Source organism: Triturus cristatus, chromosome 7 (assembly GCF_964204655.1).
Source record: "Triturus cristatus chromosome 7, aTriCri1.1, whole genome shotgun sequence".
In the NCBI taxonomy this organism is placed as follows: Eukaryota; Metazoa; Chordata; class Amphibia; order Caudata; family Salamandridae; genus Triturus; species Triturus cristatus.
Genome location: NC_140590.1, coordinates 1,363,010,725 through 1,363,030,410, shown reverse-complemented (window position 1 = coordinate 1,363,030,410; position 19,686 = coordinate 1,363,010,725). Strand labels below are relative to the sequence as shown.

At 40.5% G+C, this 19,686-nt stretch overlaps 1 protein-coding gene across 1 annotated transcript in view; it reads left to right on the top strand.

The window, feature by feature from the left end:
* The window catches only part of UQCC1 (ubiquinol-cytochrome c reductase complex assembly factor 1), a 426,281-nt gene that overhangs the window by 233,248 nt on the left and 173,347 nt on the right, over positions 1–19,686 (top strand). The window contains exon 7 of the mRNA XM_085619075.1: positions 10,630–10,738. Within this exon, the coding sequence (XP_085475201.1) occupies positions 10,630–10,738 (109 nt within the window). The remainder of the gene's footprint in view (positions 1–10,629; positions 10,739–19,686) is intronic.

The window sequence follows — 19,686 nt, the reverse complement described above, 5'->3', positions numbered from 1 at the left end:
AATGGGCAATACCCAGGAAGCTCCCAGCACCCTGCATTTCTCACACCCTTACTTTGACAGTGGTCTTCTTCCCATTTACCCCTGTCTTACTTCTGGCAACAGGGTACTCCGTGTCATCACTTTGGAACCAGAGACAAGCTCCTCATGTTTGAGAAATGTCCACTTGACCATAGTCCTATGGGTGCGAACTTGTCTCATTGGATGTACCTTCCTCCCATTGACCTGCTAAAGTTTAGGTAAATATGTTTAAGGGCCTCAGGATCTAGTTCTGAACTATCCCTAAGCTGAATGCATGATTTTTCTTAATGGCGATTGGGTGTGACACCGGACAGGGTTCTCCCAGTGGCCGAGCTGTTTGCACTGTTTTTAAAGCCACTGACCTGTATAGCTGAGTTTGAGCTATAGCAAATGAAGAAAGTGACCCGCTTGGGGTCACCCGGGTCACTAGTAGACCACCTCTCAGCCTTCCATACCAAATGAAGAGTCGGAGGGACAGTGGAGAATATACACCAATAACTGTATATTTGTAATCACTTAGAGCGGAGCCCCTTCCGCACAGTCCCTAGAAGTGGTAAAGAGGGAACTGAAGATCAGCAAGCATAGAGATACATTATGTACATTTCAGGATTAGTTGAAAACATTCCCTTAGTGGAATTTTCCAGGCAGATGCATCTGGACAGTAAATTAACCCCCAAAAACTTTTACTCTCGAAACTAAGCACAGTCCAAGGCCGTTGCACCTGGTACTGTGATAAGGCTATTGGACAAGCGGGAGAGGGCCTCTATCTAGTGGGAAAGCTATGCACTGGCATTAACAATTCTTCATTGCAGAAACGAAACTCAGCAAAGGGCATTTCTCAGAAATAGCAAAGATTAGTTTCAATCATTTATTAAAATGGCGTCTTAACAGAAAATGGTGCTGCGAATGCTAACTTATACAGGGCACTGCATAAGCATTAACAGGCCTAATCTAACACAAACACAACACCGTGATGTGTGAGTCTTTTCAAGCACTCACCCCCTGTTAAGAGATCTGGGTTAAATCCATCGTTCTTTTGCTCACCATTCCACCCCAGTTTGACCCGGCCATATGCAGATCAATCTTGACCCTGCTCCCCATGGGAAGAGTCCAGCTCAAACCGCCAGGCCAAGTCCTCTCTGGACCGGAAACGAGAATCCTGGTACCAACTTCGTGGTACCCCCCGTCAGCCAGACCAGCCCGATTCAGTGGCACAGCGAGCAAGGGACCCACGTCTGGGCATCCCCTTGGCCACTTAGAGCGAACATAGCAAACACAAGATGATGGACGCAGTGTTGAAACTTTTCAAACCTTCACTCCTAGTCAAGAGATCTGGGTTAAATCATTCTTTTGCTCACCATGCCACCCCAGTTTTCACTCATCAATTTGCAAATCAGTCATGACCCTGCTCCCCATGGGAACAGGCGAACCTGAACTGCCAGGCCAGATCCTCTCAAGACCAGAAACAAGCATCCTGGGACTGGCCTCTGGGCACCACACCCCATCAGCCAGGCCAGCCCGAATCCAGTGGCACAGATAGCAAGTGACCCACATCTGGGAATACCCTTGGCCAGTTTGAGCTATTTCTCAGTGAAGTAAATTTAGTGGGTGGTCAGCATGTCATCCGTTTTATGTGGATGATGTGTTACTTTATACTTGAGATGCCATAACTCCCTTCTCCCCAGTCGTGGAGATGGTGATTTAGGCCTCCTCTCTGGGCTCTGTGCCATCTGTAACAAATCATGTCTTTACCCCCGAAATCAATGTCACCTGCTGATGTTGATCCTCTTTTTCTTCTTTTTCTCCTGAAAGCAATGCCTTCTGCTGCTAATGATGATGATGCTGATTGTGAGAGGCTGGCATGGTATATGATGTACACTTATGTAAGTGGACACCCTGCACCAGTCCAGACAACCCTTATGGTGATTTAAGAGGTCTTAGACAACCTTAGAAAGATTTATAAGTGGTAGCCGTGGAGAGCAGCCTTCAGGCCTAGTCCAGAAGGAGTGTAAAGCAGCTTGTTTTACCAGAATGCAATCTTATAGGTATAGATTAAATGAAAAAGAACCACGCAAGGTATTTATAAAAATATGCATGTATTATATAATACTCACTAAAACGTTTTAATATCTCCTACCCGGAGATATGCACAGTGCACATAAAACTATGCATAGAAATCACGTAAATAGCACTGAATACACAGTGGACCCCTGGGGGGGGGGAACCAAACCATATACTAAGAAAGTGGTATAAGAACCACGACTCGTGTCAGGACAATGCCCAGAGGATGTAGAAGTGCCAGGGACCCAAGGAAACCACCTAAGGTGAGGGGCTTGGAGCACCACAGATATTGTGTGCAGTGTGGGAAAACAACTGCGTTCTCCGTACAAATTGGCGTGTAAGTTGCGGTTTCAACTTTAAAGATTATGGACCCTTCCCAGTGAACCCTCGAGAAATCCCGTGAAAGACAGAAGGTTGGAGAGTCACCCCACCTGTGTATACCTTAGTACCCACGTTACCTAAACCAGGGAAGCCGGGTGCATAGGTGTGAAGTGGTGTCAGAAACCGCCATCGAACCCAGTGGAGGACTTCAGGAAAGTGACGCTGCTGGAGAAAAAGAAAGTGTCTGGTGGAATCCGAAGGTGGATTCAACTTGAGAGGTACCTGCAAGAAGAGGGGACAGAGTCTATGTCACTCAGGAGTGACCCAGAGACCTGGAAGACAAATGCCCACCGATGTTGTGTGTTGTAGGGAAGTTGACGGTGACTTTGACTCTGCAGCTGTGAGGACCAGGCAACGCTGAGGCGGACCAGGAGCCGTGCATGAGCTGTCCCACATCGGATGTCGAGAGCTGAGGGGTCGGTGTCCGTCGGAAGCTTCAACAAGCCTTGGCAACAGCAAACAACATGGAAGTCGAAGATGGTGCAATGTCGGGACCAGCAAGGTCCAGGAAACTCACCACAAGCAGGGGAGTCAGTGCAGGCCCAGAGCAATCAGGGGAGCCCAAAAGAAACAAAGGTAACCCTCAACAGGACCCACTGGCTGGCGGCACTGAGTCGCAAGAGGATCTTGAGCAGCTCACCAAAAGATTCAGGTCACGGGAGATGCTTGAGGTTGGGGCTACTTGGAGCCCGAGGATCTTGATGGAAGGAAGCCAACAAGCCTTTGCAACGGCAAGTCGACGCGGTGCACAGGGGTTCTGTTCCCGTGGCTCCCACGAGGAATACTGGCCTCAAACTTGGTGAGCGGGCAGGGCAGGCCTTGAGAGCTGTGGAGAACCACCACCTGTGTTGTTGAACCTTTCAGAGTCTGTAGGAGCTCAGGATCACCAGACCGGTCAGCTTAGTTGTGATGCCTGCAGATGCAGGTAAGTGACTCCTTCACTTCAAGGGAGATTCGTTCAAGTGTCTTGGATGCCCACAGGCCTTGGAAGGATCCTGTATGGTGCACAGGCACAGACGATGCAGCTGAATGAAAGGGGGACGAAGTCGAGTCCAAACAATGTCCAGCGAAGTCCAGAGTGCCCAGATAATAGACGTTGTAGTGGTGTCTAAATTAAATTGTGTCCCACGACGAATCTTGGGACCTACACCCAGGTAAGCCCTTAAGTACCCTAGGGAATGGGTTGGAAAGATCCAGGGGACCCTTCCAGGGGAGGGTCTGGACAGGGGGGAGGATCCCACCTAAAGTGGTCCCATAAGAATTCAGGTCCTCATTCTCCTTTCTCCTTTGCAGTTTTCCTTCCTTTTCCTCCTCCTTCCTCTTCCCTATTTCTCTTGCTGCTCCCTACTTCTTCTTCTGTTTTTGCCCTCATGGCGCTAGGATCAAATGCTTGATTGCTAGATTGCAATATTATTCTGCCCATTTTTACTTTTGGGTATTTCCATAGGATATTCTGGATATTCCATAAGATATTAAGGATATTTAAGTATGTGGCTTTCAACCTTCATTCCCCACCAAACAGCCTAATACTGTGAAACTACTTCTAAACACTCCCCCCTCATTAATTGCACCAAAGCTACCCTCTACTTTGGTGCAATTACGGCATTAGGGGTGCTTCACCCTGTTGACCCCCATTTATCCAGCGTCCCATTCAGTCCCTGCCATTGCTACCCCCTGCCATTTGCCGTCTTGTTGTCTGAGTATCCCAAAGTCACCTATGACCCAACCCCCAACTGGTGACTCCCCCGTTACCAATCTCATGTGTCTTTCTTTTCTCTGTCAGTATTGCCACTGATTCTGAGAAGGCACTGGATTACTTTTTCTTTGCTCATTGTGATCTCAACCATTTCTGGTCGTGAGACTCTGTACCATTTCTTCTGAAATGAATGGTAGGTCCACCCTGTCAGGTGCGGCAGACCAGTGTCTTCTTGGAGTGAAGAAAATGCACATGGAAAAATCGGCCTGAATAGATAACCTCATCTGGAGCTGACACTTTTGCCCTACAAGACATCTTTTACGGTTTGTTAGAGTTATCAGGGACAGTTCCTGAAAAATGTCAATTTTCCAGCATTGTAAGAGATTGGGCCCCCCCTCATTGTCCTAGCCATTGGGCCAGATCTTCAAGCACTTTATCATTTATTTAAGCAATGCCCAAGTGTGGCCCTTGTGCCCCGACACTCATGTACTAAAACATTTCATTAACCTACTGTTGAATTTGCGTATCCCACGTACACCAACCCATATGCACTGCATATTTTCTGCATTTGATGCTTGAAGTTGCAAGTCCTAGGTGCTTCCCTCTCTGCAGCTGTCTCTCACCACTCCCTGGAGTCATAGAAGGCCTGCTTGATGGGTGACGCCATGCACCTATTTCGCCCACATAGGCCGGCTACATCCCGGTCTGCTACCTAATTCTTTGGCCCACATTAACTGTGCGACTTTAGCCTAGGCGTGAGCTCTCTGTATTCGGCCACTCTTACAATGGAGACCAGCAATTCCTGTAAGATGCTTGGCAGTGTTCTAGTCGTGACCGGATACTTTGTTCCTTCTTCTCAAAGATGCTTCCAATTTTTTTTATAAGTATGAGAGTTTTTTCTCCCTTTGAGACCACACTACTTTTCATTTGAGGAAGTGATATACACACACACTGTTTCTATGAATAGAACAGGTGGTCTGCTTGTCAGTGATCAATTCTTCATCATTATTGCTATATGCGTTGCCCCCAGCATATACCATTGCTGTGCTCTGCAGAGGAAATGTCTTCTATTGAATGGTTGAGCATATTTCGCCATAGCGATGATTGTGCCATGCATACTCCTATGCGAGAGATCTGCATGGTTGGGCCTCCCTACACACATTCTGCCTGGATTTTGCTCTTGGTGCTTCTTCCACTAGCAAGAAACAATTTGTCTAAGACTTAGGAACACGTTATCCATACTTCTCTTACAGCCTAATGCTGCTTTCCCTCCACTTCTAACTTTTTCTCCTGCTGCTGAAACTCTCCATTTGGTGTGAATATGACAGACCCAGAATATAGGAGCAGCATAAAGTTACCTTTAAGTTGACTCATTTGTTCCTAATCATGATGTGTATTTTGTTCCCGCTATCCTTCTGCACAACCCTTTGCCATTGTTCGGAAGCACCCCAACCATGCCCTGCATTTAAAAAGCGAAAATTTGTGAGCGTTTGCACCTCTGTGGTGGAAGGGAATGTGGTGATGTACATGCCATAATAAATGTAGCGTCTTGTTTGGACATATGGTTTTTAGCAAATTTGTGCAAAGCTCTGAATTAACAGTTTTGAGTAGCTATTGCTATCCTTACTGCTGGTTGTCAAGTCATCCTCTGTTTGGAAATAAAAGAAACCTTTTTCACTAAGAGATGAGTCAACATGCAGGAACCAATTCTTAAACTGCATTGCCAGAGTACCATCATCAGCGCTTTCCCTTAAATGATCCCATACACCCCAATTAGAACTTGAAATGACTTTCTAGCATCTTTGCTCGTGTTACCAGTGAAAACTTAAGAATCTTCAACTATTTCTTGTTCTTTGGAAGGATAAATAAATTAAGTTCCCGGGTCAACAGAATGTTAACGTATTCTGCTGCTAGAGCAGCTGGGCATAAATCATTAAATTCAGACATTTAAGACTGGTAACAGCTCTTCCACAGTTACTGCTTTTAAATGAAATGATGGAACCTTTTTCCCCCTAAGAGTGAAAGTGTTGTTCTCCTGTGGCATATCCCTGGAAAAACTGGCTTTAACAGTTTCCACTTTATTTTTAAAAACTAACCTTAAATGATTGCACACATCTTGTCCTGGTTTATCAAGTGATTGAATAGATTTGGAGTCATTCATTTATGAACTACTTGAAATAGTCCTGTAAATTAGTTAGAGCAGGGTGAATTTTTGCACAGAAAGACTTTTTTTTGCATTTTGTATGGTTTTGCTATCTACAGTTCTGTACGTCTTATCATTTTAAGGTCAATTATAGTTTTGAGTTTTGTTTATTGCACACAAAATGACAACACCTGACACATAAAGAAAATGCAGTCTTGGCCTTGGCTTGCTGTAACCTCCAATCATATCCCCAAGAGACCCTAATCCGGATTCTATAATTCATTCTAATTATGTCACGGAAGAAACCTTAAATTAAGCTTGAACAACACAGAAAACACAACATCACACCAACATGCACACTCCTATACACCTTACTCATATCTATATACTATCCACTTCTCTCATTTGAAGCAAAGCCCAAAATGGCATAAACCCTAGCAACCGTGGAAAAAGCAGAGAAAACACAACAGGACAACATGACTTATTTATTAAATAACCATGCAAATAACATGGTTATTACTTCAATCACCTTCTGAATCATACTTCAACTTTCTGCCCCTCATTGTTGGTTCCTGACCTATCTGGTCATGGAATGATACCAGAATGTTGTGATCAGAATATCTTCTGACATAAATATTGTGTCCTAAGTATTGTTTACTAACATATCACAACTTTATATTTAATATTCGAAAATCTATACACCTTAGGGGTAATATTTTTGTTAACAATATTTGTCATAGTATTTGTGTATACAGTAGTCTGACATACAACCATGGTCACATGACTGTGCAACTAGAATTCAAAAATTTCCCACCAGCCACCTCTAGGTCACTGCCTAAGCTTTCATTCACCACAGGAGGAGAGTATAAGTCCAGAAGACATTTTTTTAGACTCCTTATTTTATTAATATCTAACCTCTCAGATGAGTCAGTTAGCACCCTGCTTCTCATACTTGCACATATGTTGGCTTTAGGTTGCAACCTCTCCACAGAAAGCCTTAACTCTTCTTCGTCCAAGTTAACTTTCCAAGATAATTCCATCTGCGCACAGCGAAGACAGAAATTGGGTTTGTGCCCCCTCAACATTTCTAAAGAACTAACCCTCATGTAAAGTGAGGTGGCAACCTCTAAATGTAAACCATGCATTTTTACTCTCTCCTTCCAGTTCTTGCCTACCCATGTGGCCAATCAGACACTTTTCATTATACAAAGTCAGAGTTTCTTGGCGGTACAGAAATCCATTCTGTGCTGAAAACCACATCTCTTAAAATACTTTCTTATTTGATGCGAAGAAAACTGAACCCCAGTATTAAAAGTTCAATCGAATAGCCTTTCTTTGAAAATTCAATAGAAAATACTTACCACTGTCCTAGTTACTGGGGAAAAAAAGATTTTGCAGGTCACATTGCAAAGGTATACTTAGGAGCAATTACGGAACACTTACAGCATTCACAATCTGAAGGGACCCAAGCAACCCATTCTAAAGGCTACTACAGCAGTGGCAGTGGACTTAGCACCTGCACTGACTACTTTATCATAATCTCTCAACACCCTATTCACAGTTTTTCTCTAAACCAGCTTACCAAAAATCATCAAAGTCTTTGTTTGTTGATGATCTTTACAGACATTTTGCATGTGTTGTGGATATGGCACTCGTGTACTTTATGAGCAGTATTGACCAATACTCCTGCACACTTTCATCTATATGTAGAAGACTGTACCATATAAACATATGCATTCGAAGTAATTTTGTGTGTGTGTATTATTCATTTGATTTGTTAAAATGATTATTAGCATTTGGAGGACTTGTACTGTTGGTTGTACTCAAGAAATAACTTCAGAATCAGTCTGCAGGTATCTAAACAGCGCATATATTTTCCTTGGTCTGCAGATAAAACATAACATCGATCTTCTTTTCACACACCTCTGCACCAAGCCCTCTAACAGAACCACACTTCTTTACTACACTAGTGCACATCTAACCAATAACAGATTGAACCTCACAACACAGTTCATTTTCAGGTTGAGAATGTACTCGGAGTGTGGCACAGATTTAGACACAACAAAGTGATAGATTGAAAATTGAATGAAGTTGAATCACTGGTAATATCGCTGGACACATTATATTTCAATGTTGCATAACTGCTCTGTGCCTTTATAGACGAGAAGTAAGATGATACTAATTGGTCTTGACTAAAAAAGAACAGTGTAACTCATACTGCTAGGCTGCTTCTTCGCTGAATGGCAATGCAAACAAACCTAATAGTGATTAGACATTACCCAATTCCTGAAAGGTATTTTGGGTTGCCCTTGTTTTGATATACCGTGTTCCAAGAGTACAGGACCAAAGTTTCACCTATTATTGTCTTTGTACCCCAAATTTGCTCACTGTGAACCTGAGATGCAAGTTATTGAACTATCTTTTGACCAATTTCATTCTTTGATAGTACACAGTGCCTAAACAAGTGTTTTGAATCGAAAGTTTATGTATAGGCAATTTTTTCTTTCAGTGCCATAGACTTCATAAACTCTTGTCACGTACAACACCCTTGGAAGGTTGTCACTGATTTCACTGGAGGTACATGAACTAATAACCACTGCACAGACTTGAGATGTATTGTGGTAACCAAGGCCCATACACTTTCCAACTACTGACAACTTATTTCCTGTATTGTTTCATTTACATTCCAGTTCATATCTCCCATCAGCTGTTTATCTGAGTCCACATTGTTTTGTTTATAGAAAGTTATCCAACTTAAGGTATTTTAAAATTCAACACTCTAATTTGTAATATTATCTGAGGAAGGAGCCATGTGACTTCAAATGCTAATGTGTTGTAGCATCTTAGCATGTTATGCTCCATTAGTCCAATTATTGTATCTCCATCTGAAGTATTAAATAGCACATATTTTATATGGCAGATAATTAAGTTTTGAATATTCATCACAGTGGTCCAATTTCCTTCCCTTCCTGCTTTGGTGACCCCATACTAGGAGTAATCCACGTTGATTTAACATTAAACATGCAGAAGAAGTGACATGCATACTTACTGTAGATTAAAGAGGTAAAGCTAAGAATGTTTGTAGCCAAGTTAAAAGACCAGGGGCCATATGTAGATAAATTATATTTACCGATCCATAAATACCGAATTTTACCGATTCGGTATTTATGAATCGGTAAATAGTATGTAGGTAAACATTCGGTAATTATTACTGATTCGGTAATATTCGGTATTTATGAATAGGTAATTACCGAATCGGTAATAATGCATCCCTTCCCATTCATTCCTATGGGCCTGGAGGCCCATAGGAATGAATGGGAAGCCATTTACTATTACCGATTCGGTAAATACCGAATCGGTAATAGGGGAAGCATATTCATGGGTGGCAGGGTGTCACATTGACACCCTGTTGCACCCCTGAATCGTGCATGTGTGCACATGTGGTGCACATACATGCCCTAAGGGCATGTATGTCTGCCACATGGCACTTTTAAATCAGCAAAATATAGCTTTTTGAAAGGTATTCGTTATTTATCATCAACCTGTAGTTGGTGATAAATACCGAATCCTTAATACTGAAATTCACTCACTTGAGTGCTCCCTACATATGATTTAAGGATTCAGTAATTTACCGAATCTGTATTTTACCGATTCGGTATTTTACCGATTCGGTAAATTACCGAATCCTTAAATCATGTCTCCTACATCTCAAATGCCTAAATACCGGTCGGTAACGGGATATTTACCGAATTTCGTCCGTTACTGACCGGTATTTGGCTACCTACATATGGCCCCAAGTTATTGAAAGTCTCCAAGAGAAGTTTTCTTTCTTAATGAATAGTATCTGTCACATTTGCTATCAAGGCTCTTAAAGATGATGCATTTCGTGCAATTTTGCTTTTCAAATCGCAAACAATAAGGCATGATGTTTTATTTCTAATCTTCATAGCAACTGGAAGTTGTTAAAATGTTGCCCATTATCCACCGGAACCTATTTTAATGGTGCTTTCTCCTCCATAAATTATTTCAGCAGGATGTGGATCTTTTTCTCTTACACCAAATATTGGTTCAAAGGATTTATACACTGCTGTTTTCTTTTTGATGTAAAGAAAATGTCCCTCTCTTATGCTGTAAAAAAGGGAGGTCAAACCTGTCTTCTGCCTGGTTTGTACATCTTTTTATCAGCAAATGTAATCTTTGACTATTTCACATATTTCCTCTGCAATTTACATTTGAGCCACATATGTCCTTCCTCAGAGGATGGACTCGGAAAACACCAATTTTAATTTTAAACTTGCTGCACATCAATGTAACCTTTGGATTTTTTTAGGATGTGTCTAGTACGCCTGAAGCAAGAAGGACGAGCTGGAAAATATATGTGTCGCTATGTAGTTCATTCTATGTGGGAAGACGTTCAGCAGCGTGGAAAAGTTATGGGGGTAAGATTACTTCTTTAATAAAAATCATCATATACATTGCTTGTCTTTAATTTTTAATTCTGTGATCCACATCTTTTAATAGATCTAAGAGCTTAATGTTCTCCTATATTCTCCAGATGACACCTTACAGCTCACTTGTTCCAGCTCTGCCTGGAATAGGAATGTCTTTTTTGTGTGTTTCCCTGCCCCTTAATTTTTCTCTGATCCTGGCTTTTTGTTGATTTTAATGCATGTAGTGGCTGTTCAAATGTAAAAAAGCCTAATCATTTTTAGTGCTGTAGCGCTATATAAAATGGTTAAATCTTTTTGTGACATTGGGGATATATTTATGAAAACATGATTGCACTATCAATTTTCGTGTATATGATCTCTTTTATCTTTCACTTGTGGTTTAGGAATCATCACAATGCTGTTGTTACATGTTATTTTGTTTGGAATTAGTAAAAAGCTTCAAATTAATACACAAATAATATCCTTAATTTTTAGGTTATTCTGGTAGTTAATTGATCTTACAGGAAAGATAGGTTACCTACCCTTTGTAAACAATCTAAACTAAAATGATCTTTTAGGAGCTCTGGCTGCATTGCTTTCATAACTGTCAAAGGGAGGTATGACGAGGTCTACTATAACCCAGTGCATTCATTAATTTAGAATACATGTTTTTTCACGATGTAACGTAAAAGTTTCAACCTCATTACCATACTTTTGTGTTCATTTTGGAACATTTCTTTATGTTGAATGAACTAAGAAGGCATTAGTGAAATGGTTTAGAAGTTTTAAGAAGGGCTGTGTATCTCTCACAAAAGAGAGCAGACTGTTGCTGATGGAGATTGAGAGTGAGAGTGAGAAAGTAAATGTTTTATGACATTTGTGATGTAAATCACAATTTTTACTTTTGCTGCCATTTGTTAACTGAGTTAGAGGGTCCTTTCCATTAGATAGATGTATGGCTAAGGCAGAGGTCTTCTAATTAGATCATTCTCTAATGCACAGTTTAGACGTTTAAGGCCAGGGTTGAGTATGTCCTATCAAGATTAATTCAGAATGGAGAGAGAGACATGATTTTGAATGAGCTGAATTTTTTTAATGGATTTCTACAGGGCCTATTGTACGATTTTGCAGTAGTTCAGACCCAAAACAAATAACAAGGTGATGTATTGCATGCTTCAAATAATCTCAGCCACTGGAGATTGCTCGGGCTGCATTCCACTCTATTGTTTTTCACCTGCAGTGCCACTGTAGGCAGAGACCTGCTATATTCAAATCAGTCTTGTCTTGCTGTAGGAATGTGATGATATGAAATATCGTTTTTAGACCATTAAGCAATGCAATTGGGAATGACTCATTCTTGGTGGCTTGCAAAGCCAATGAAAGAGCGTGATGTTGAGGGTGTCACCAGTGCTTCTCATTGAACTGCCTGGTGTGGTAAGAACTCCCAAAGTTTTTTGGTTGGCAAATTATGGGTGTTGGTTACTAATGAATCTCACAACATAACTTGTCACTTTTTCATCCTACATTTGATGGAATTAAGGCTGACCAGGGGTCTCCAACCGTTCCTGTAGTGAGAGTTTCTTCTGATCAGTGAAAATCATAGTGAGCATTGTTACCAGTACACCCACTCCCAGTTTCATTGACTTTAAGCCTAATGTACATAGAGCCAGCTAATTTGGTATTAACAAATACTTAGACTAGAGGCACAGGGCTGTCTCCTGAGTCGTTGAAAATATGGTCTGATGAGATGTATGAACATGTGTGTGTATGAATGGTATATATGTGTCTGTATGGGTGATTGAGAGACTGTGTCATATGTACTTGTGGCACAGGACATACCTTTCGCCAGACATTGAACCGTTACATGTACATGTATAACACAAACATACTTTTTTTTCCGGGGGGAATGGGAGAAATTTAAACTGTAGAAAAATATTCCATGATATGAAACATTTTTATGCACTTTAAATTTCTCCTGCTTAAAAAATAGCTATATTTTCAGTTATAAATATGTGGTGTCTATCATCCTGCTGATGCCTGCTGTATGTAAATGCAACACTTTGAAATTCGAGAAAATTGAAATGAAGAGTTAACTCAGTCATTAAGTTAACTTTTTATTTTAATGTTCTCCCATGTAACAACAGTCAGAAACATTTTGTTCTCAATATTGAGTTAACTTCAATTTTTATTTAAGAGGTAAATACCTCAGCCATTCAGTTCTTCACCTCTGTACCCCACTCTGGTTCATAAAGCATATAGAGCAATGATCATTCTCACATCCTGCTGTCTGCCCCTGAAAAGGCCTGACTAAAATAAATGCAGGATTCCTTAACTTTAAAAGTAAAATGCAACACAAAGATAATTTATTAACCTGGCCTTATTTAAAAATGTACTCAAGGTTGCAAGCAACTCTGAAAAGGTCAGCGACCTACCAGAAGTTTGTGATGGACTGGTTGGAGGCACATGAGGTAGCCACTTTCCGTTCTAGGGCCTGATTGTTGTCTCAAATCAGAAAAAAATATCAATTTCTCTTTAAATAAAGTGTAACTTACATTAACCATAAGTATGAAGGAAAACTAACGGCTAATAAAATGATTTACGCTGTTTTCTATATAATATAGAGGCAAGATTGAGTTTGAATGAGGATGTAGCTTGATTTATATCCTGGGCCGAAGCACTGGCAGCATTTACCATAAACCGAGTGGATTTCAGCATGTACTCGAACGTTATGAAGAGTTCTGTCGCCTGCGAGGTTTTAAAATTAATGCTGCTAAGACAAGGTTCATGGTCTTCAATCAGCACAGAACCTTTACATGGGAGAAGGATGATGGTTGGGCTTCCCCTGGAGCTGGTTGATGCAATTGTCTGTCTGGGCATTAAACTACAGAAGGACATCAGATGGAAGCCACATATAGAAGCCATGGCACTAAAACACCAGCGGTTAGCTGGTACCCTGAGAGCCGAATTTAAAACCTCCCAGACAAAGCCCCTCATCCTGGTACTTCAAATTTACAATAGCTATGTGGTCGGCGCAGTCCTTTATGGGGCTGAGCTGTGGAGCCTAGAGAACATGTCCCAGCGAACAATTGCCGAGAACACGTTCCTGTGTGCGATAGCAAGCCTCCCACAGAGCACACCTACCCTCCTCCTAAGGAAGGATCCAGGCAGGAAAGCCTTGGCGGATCTTGCCAGGTTACGGCCTATTCTATACTGGCGTAGAATATGGTGTACGCCGGAATTGGCTCCATATGTGGAGGGTCTAAGGGATATTATCAATATGGATCAATTCTATAAAATCAGCTGGTTGCGAGACTTGAGAAGTCTTCTTAACAAAATGGGCTTATCATATTTGTGGGATTCTTCTTCCACGCCCATGTTTCCGTCAAAAGTCATTCTCAAAGAAACTTACTGGGAAATGGTTGCCCATGAAGAGATTAGGCGCCACGACTCCACTTCCCTCTCATGGTCCTTTTTACAGATAAAACCATGCCCGAGCCTCGAGCTTTATTGGGATATCATCACAAAGCCCTTGGACCGTAAAATCTCTTTCCAACTTAGATCAGGATCTTTGCCCCTAAAGTACTTTACATCCAAATGGTCCTCCACTGGGAATGTCAAATGCCACACGTGTCAAACACGTAGAAACATATTCGCATGGGCAGTTTGCCTGCCCCGCCTACGCTGGCCCACGCAAAGCGTGGTTGGCACAGACTTGTAGGAATATGGGTACTAGATCATGTAGCACAGCGCTGCCAATTCTCTGTACTGACTCATCACCCAGGTATGCAATCCCGGTGGCAAAATTCTTGAGGTGGATGTTGCATATCCGATCCCAGCAAATCATGGCTGAAAAATGAAAATGAGAATATCTTTCCAATCATGTAGGTGAATGTGGGCTTGATGTGATATGTGGGGTCCAACATTGTATCAAATGTTTAAGAGACTGCCTGAATGTTATGCTCTTGCCTTTGCCATGCTATGAAATGCACCATATAGTGATTATTCTGTCTGTCTTTTTTGCCATTTTGTACAAACATTTTAACCTGGATTTAAATTTTTTGTATTGTTTTTACTTTTTTATGTGCAATGCTTTTATGACTTGTATAGTCGAATAAAGCTTCTTTTGATATACCATAAACGATTTCACAATCCGATCACACTCCTTTACACTATCATACTGCTTCCTCTTTATGGCATACTTACCTCCATAACGGGGTGCAAAGCTGCCTGGAATCAATGCAGTCTCCTCGCTCAACAATTAATTCGAACCCTTTACTAATATGAACGTAAATCCCTCATTTTATGCTGATCTGCACATAGTATATTACAACTGCATCTGGTAAATCAGTATTCACACCAAATTGTTCCTGAGCCATAGAGTGGAATGTATTTCTTGTGCTATTAATTTTTGTTGATTTATTTAAAGTAGGCCAGCAGAAATATTTGTAACTCAAATGCAAATCTAATTTAATATGATCCGAAGTTGACCAAACTTGGCTTCTTAGTATGAAGTACCCTTTCAATAAAATGGGCCATTTTGCATAATTTATTCTTTTCAGAACTGCACAAATGTGATTTACAGTCTCTCTGCAAGTGGATATCTTAGCAGCCTTCAAAAGCGTAATAGAAGTTGTTTCCTACTACTCCTGTACCACGGGCAATTAAACTAAAAGTAGACTACATCTGTTTGAATATTTTGTGAGCATAACAAATAGCCAATAGATTAGTGCCCTTTTGCCTGTAATCAATTCCCATGTGATTGTAATGTTCAGCATGCGTACTTGCCCTCAGGATTAGCTGTTGTTACTGCAACTTTGCCAAATTGATAAGAATTTTCAGCTAGGTATGGTACTGGCATATTTGAAGAAATCAGTGGCAGGTACCACAAGAAAGACTCTTTGTTCGAATTAGTTTCAATGTTGCCCTCAGCGATTCCTTTTTAAGCCTTCTGCAATTACATCCTGGCAGCTTTTGGTAGCTGAAATGGTTTTCAAACTGACATCTTAAGACTGTTGTTGTTAATATGTGTCACTAGAGCACCATACATGGAAATCCATATACTTAAACGTTGTTCATACACATGGGGAAATGTATCAGGTAATTTTTTTTTTTTTTTTTTAAGTTTTGGAATGCTAATACACAAATATATTTTAAATCACTCAGGAATGTAAAGAACCATAAAAAATGGAAATTAAAAAAAATAAAGAGAACAAGTATAGTAGACCCCAAAATAAATAACGTAATCAAGCAATTCAATAAGATTGTCTCATGTTGTCACATCAATGTCATCTATGGCGTAACATTAGTTTATTATCAGGCTGGCTGGTAGCATGTTTTTCAGACCTTTGTCACTATGAGATATTATTATGCATATAGCATAGGTTGGAGGTTTGATAGGAGGCACAACATGAGTCCCCACAGGCTGGACAATAGTTAGATTTTCGGAGTTGGTACCATATTCATTAGTTAATTTAGTATTGCCCTCATCTTTCAGATATTCTTGTCCTATGTGCAATATTTTATCATTACAGTGTTTGCATTAAATTGTAAACATTGAGTTAATATCAGCTCTCCTCATCTTAATGCATAAAAGATGCTGCCATTGTGTATATGTGCATTTTCAGCCTATGCTATGGTGTTCAGGGGTGTTCCAAAGAGAATGTGAAACATTTACCCTTTCCTCTTAGGTCAACACTCAATGAGTATGTTGCTATGTCGAAATGATTAAATAAAACAGGCATTGTTTGGCAGTTTCTAATGTTGAGTACATTCTTATCAGGTCATGCAAAGGTCACAAGTACTTTTAAAATAGTGAGGAGAGTACAGAGCCGCAAGGGAAGCAGTATGAGCTGAAGGACTCTCTAGATAAGAAAATACCTATTTTGGTAATATTGTCCTAGTCATTGAGGGAATATTTCAGCCAAAATAAGGCTTGTTTATTCCAACCCCATTATTTTAGCTGTAAACCACTTAAACTTCAGTCCAATCTGAAAAGCTGCCAATAGGTCTAATAGCGTAAACCATTTAAAATATACTGTGGATGTCAACATGCGACGTATCGGTAACAACACCTTCATGGCGCTGGCCACAAAAGAATGGTCCAGTCTAAGCTGCTCCATAAGGAATTTCCTACATCCTGTAGGTTCTGGTAACTTTCCTGGAAGTCAGATGCCCTACCTTAAAAAAACACTATATTCACTCATAGAAGTATAGTTCCTTGATTTGAGACTGTGATAGACATGCCCTGTTATCTAGGTACCATCAGTCTCGAAATATACATCATTCAACAAGTTCTACATAGAGATGAAGTCATGTGGCATTGATGTTAGCTGCACGTTCAAAGGAGAAGTACAAACCTTTCTTTTTCTTCTATGGCCACCCTTTAGCAAAGGGTCATACCTGCGCAAAATGCATTTAGCTCTGAATTTTGGTGAAATGTTAGAACTGATCTTTGAGGTTATAAATAGCTCTGCGTTGGCTCGTGTAACTGAAGAACCGAAAGGATTTTTTGTCTTGGAAGAGTGATAACATCTAAAGTTCCTAAAAACGAAGTGTTTCATTTTTAGATTTTGACATCAAACTGCTTTAACAGATTGGGCAGATCTAGAATTTCCAATCCACACAGAGTATTTGGGTGAACCCCTTGCTCATGACTTGATGGCATTCCTGTTTATCCTTGTTTCAATGGCGTTCCTTCCTATTTATGTATGCTCCACCCGGAGCATTTTTGTCTTGCAGTGTTCTGATTGGATAAGTTCTACCTTTGCACTCAATACTTCAGAGTATTATTTGTTCATATGGTTTAAATACCCCATGTAAGTGCTTGTGTTTACTAGCTCTCTTTCTTTTCTTTTTTCTATTAACATTGTTTTTACTTTCCTCGCCCCTTCGACTTGCATGCACATTTTTTCACTCTCCTCCTCACTTTGCTCTGTATAGTCATTATTAGTATTAGTTTTAACTTTTTTAAGACAACCCACCAACTGTTAATTGCTTTTCTCCATTTTTCTTGCCCCTTACGTTCCTCCCCTGTCTGGCTCCCTGTGTTTGCACATTTTTTAATAAAAAAAAAAATATATTTATATATGGCTGGAGTGCCACTTGTCCTTTCTGCTGCTTTCTGTTCCTATTTATTACATATATATTAGATTGGTAAAAATTGTCAAAGTGGACAGTATATTATTGTGATTCACGCATAACACCATCCAGGGCTATGTAAAAAAAAATCAAATTCAAGTAAACTCCAGGTATTGATCCAATATGTATTACTGTATGTGCATGTCAATGGTTATTGAGACACAACCAACATACACTGCTATACTCTCCAGGGGTACTGGTGGGATGATGTGCCCAGTTTCTGGTATGCTTGGAGACAGAAGTGCGTGAATAGCCGGAAAGACTGGAAATCATAACCATCAGGGACCAATTCCTGTAAATAAATTGAAGACATTAGACCAGGTCTGTAGTCTACATCCAACCCTCAAGGTGGTTGACATCTTTCTTTATTACAGAATATACAGTACATGATATGTGGCTGATGATTTTCCTGCTAAGCCTGATTGTTTTCTATTATTAGAGTATCTGCTATATTTTACACTTTGGCTTGGCATAGTGTACATGCGATCATAACTGGGCCCTGTCTGAGATGGCTCATGATATCAACCAAGACATTTCTGATGAGCAGTGGTTGCTTTGTTGCTAATCTCTTCAAAAATATTTTCATTAATAGAAGACAGAGACTTTTTAATTTAAGTGCATTCAGAAATTCTTCTGCACACCCCCTAAGCTCCACTGATATGGTATTGGAGTAGAGGCTGGATGCCACATGTGCCGGGAAGAGGTGACTGATTTCAAGCGCTTGGGGATGTCCTGGCTTACAAATGTTTTGGCGTACTGTATTCACTGAACTTAAAATGTAAAATGATAGACATCATAATTGAGTCGGACCACCTTATAGCTTTACTTGGATATGTGAAAGAGATACCCAGACCTCTCAGGAAATATACTGCACTTGCACTTTTACTAGTCAAAATGCATATGGCAATGAGATGGGGTAGTGGTCCTTTCCCCACTATAAACTACTGGGTGCTCGACCTCATATACTGTAATACTGTGTCAGATAACTTCAGCATCCTCAAGCCACCAAGATCTAGACCAGGGATCTCCGACCTTGTTCTGTAATAAGAGCTACTTCTATTCCGTGAAAATCATCCTGAGCTACCAATAATATTTGTGTTGTAATCATGACCACATCAAACAAGATTAATGTAGTGGCCACCATATACAAGATTTACAGCATTGCTAACCTTAGTGCATCATGGGTAACACATAACAGTCATATCTGTGATGCCCCTGGCACCAAGAAAATATTATTGCTAATGCATTTCCCCATCAACTTTAAATATATTTTGGAAATAAATTCAGCCATTTTTTCCAAACATCAGCTTATGAGTTATGAAATACATCACATACACACTGTTCAATTTTGTCACACGTATATTAATTGGACCAAGCAAAAGCTTCTAATTTAGTGGTCTTCGCTGTACACATATGAGCTACTTACAGGTAGCAGAACAGCTACCAGCAGCTCACGAGCTGCTCATTGGAGAAGCCCAATCTCGACCTAAGGGCATTTGGGCTCCTTTGCAGTCATACTTGCAACAAAGTGCTTTGAATAATGTTGGGTCTGGGCTGACGATGATATGTATTCAACTAAGTGTACAAATGCAAAGTGCTGCTCCGTTTAGATGATATGATAATTAATGTGGCAGTGTGTCATCTGCTTAGAGATTTCATATTACTCATTTTTAGAATAAATGTCATGTCATATGCATCTTTTTTGTAGTCTATAAGTCATACGTACTGTGACCTTCACTGCCCTTCGCGTCCCTAAGTTTGCCTTTTCCTTTGAATAAATAGTTTTAACATTTTTTTTAAAACCTCCAAAATGCCCCCAT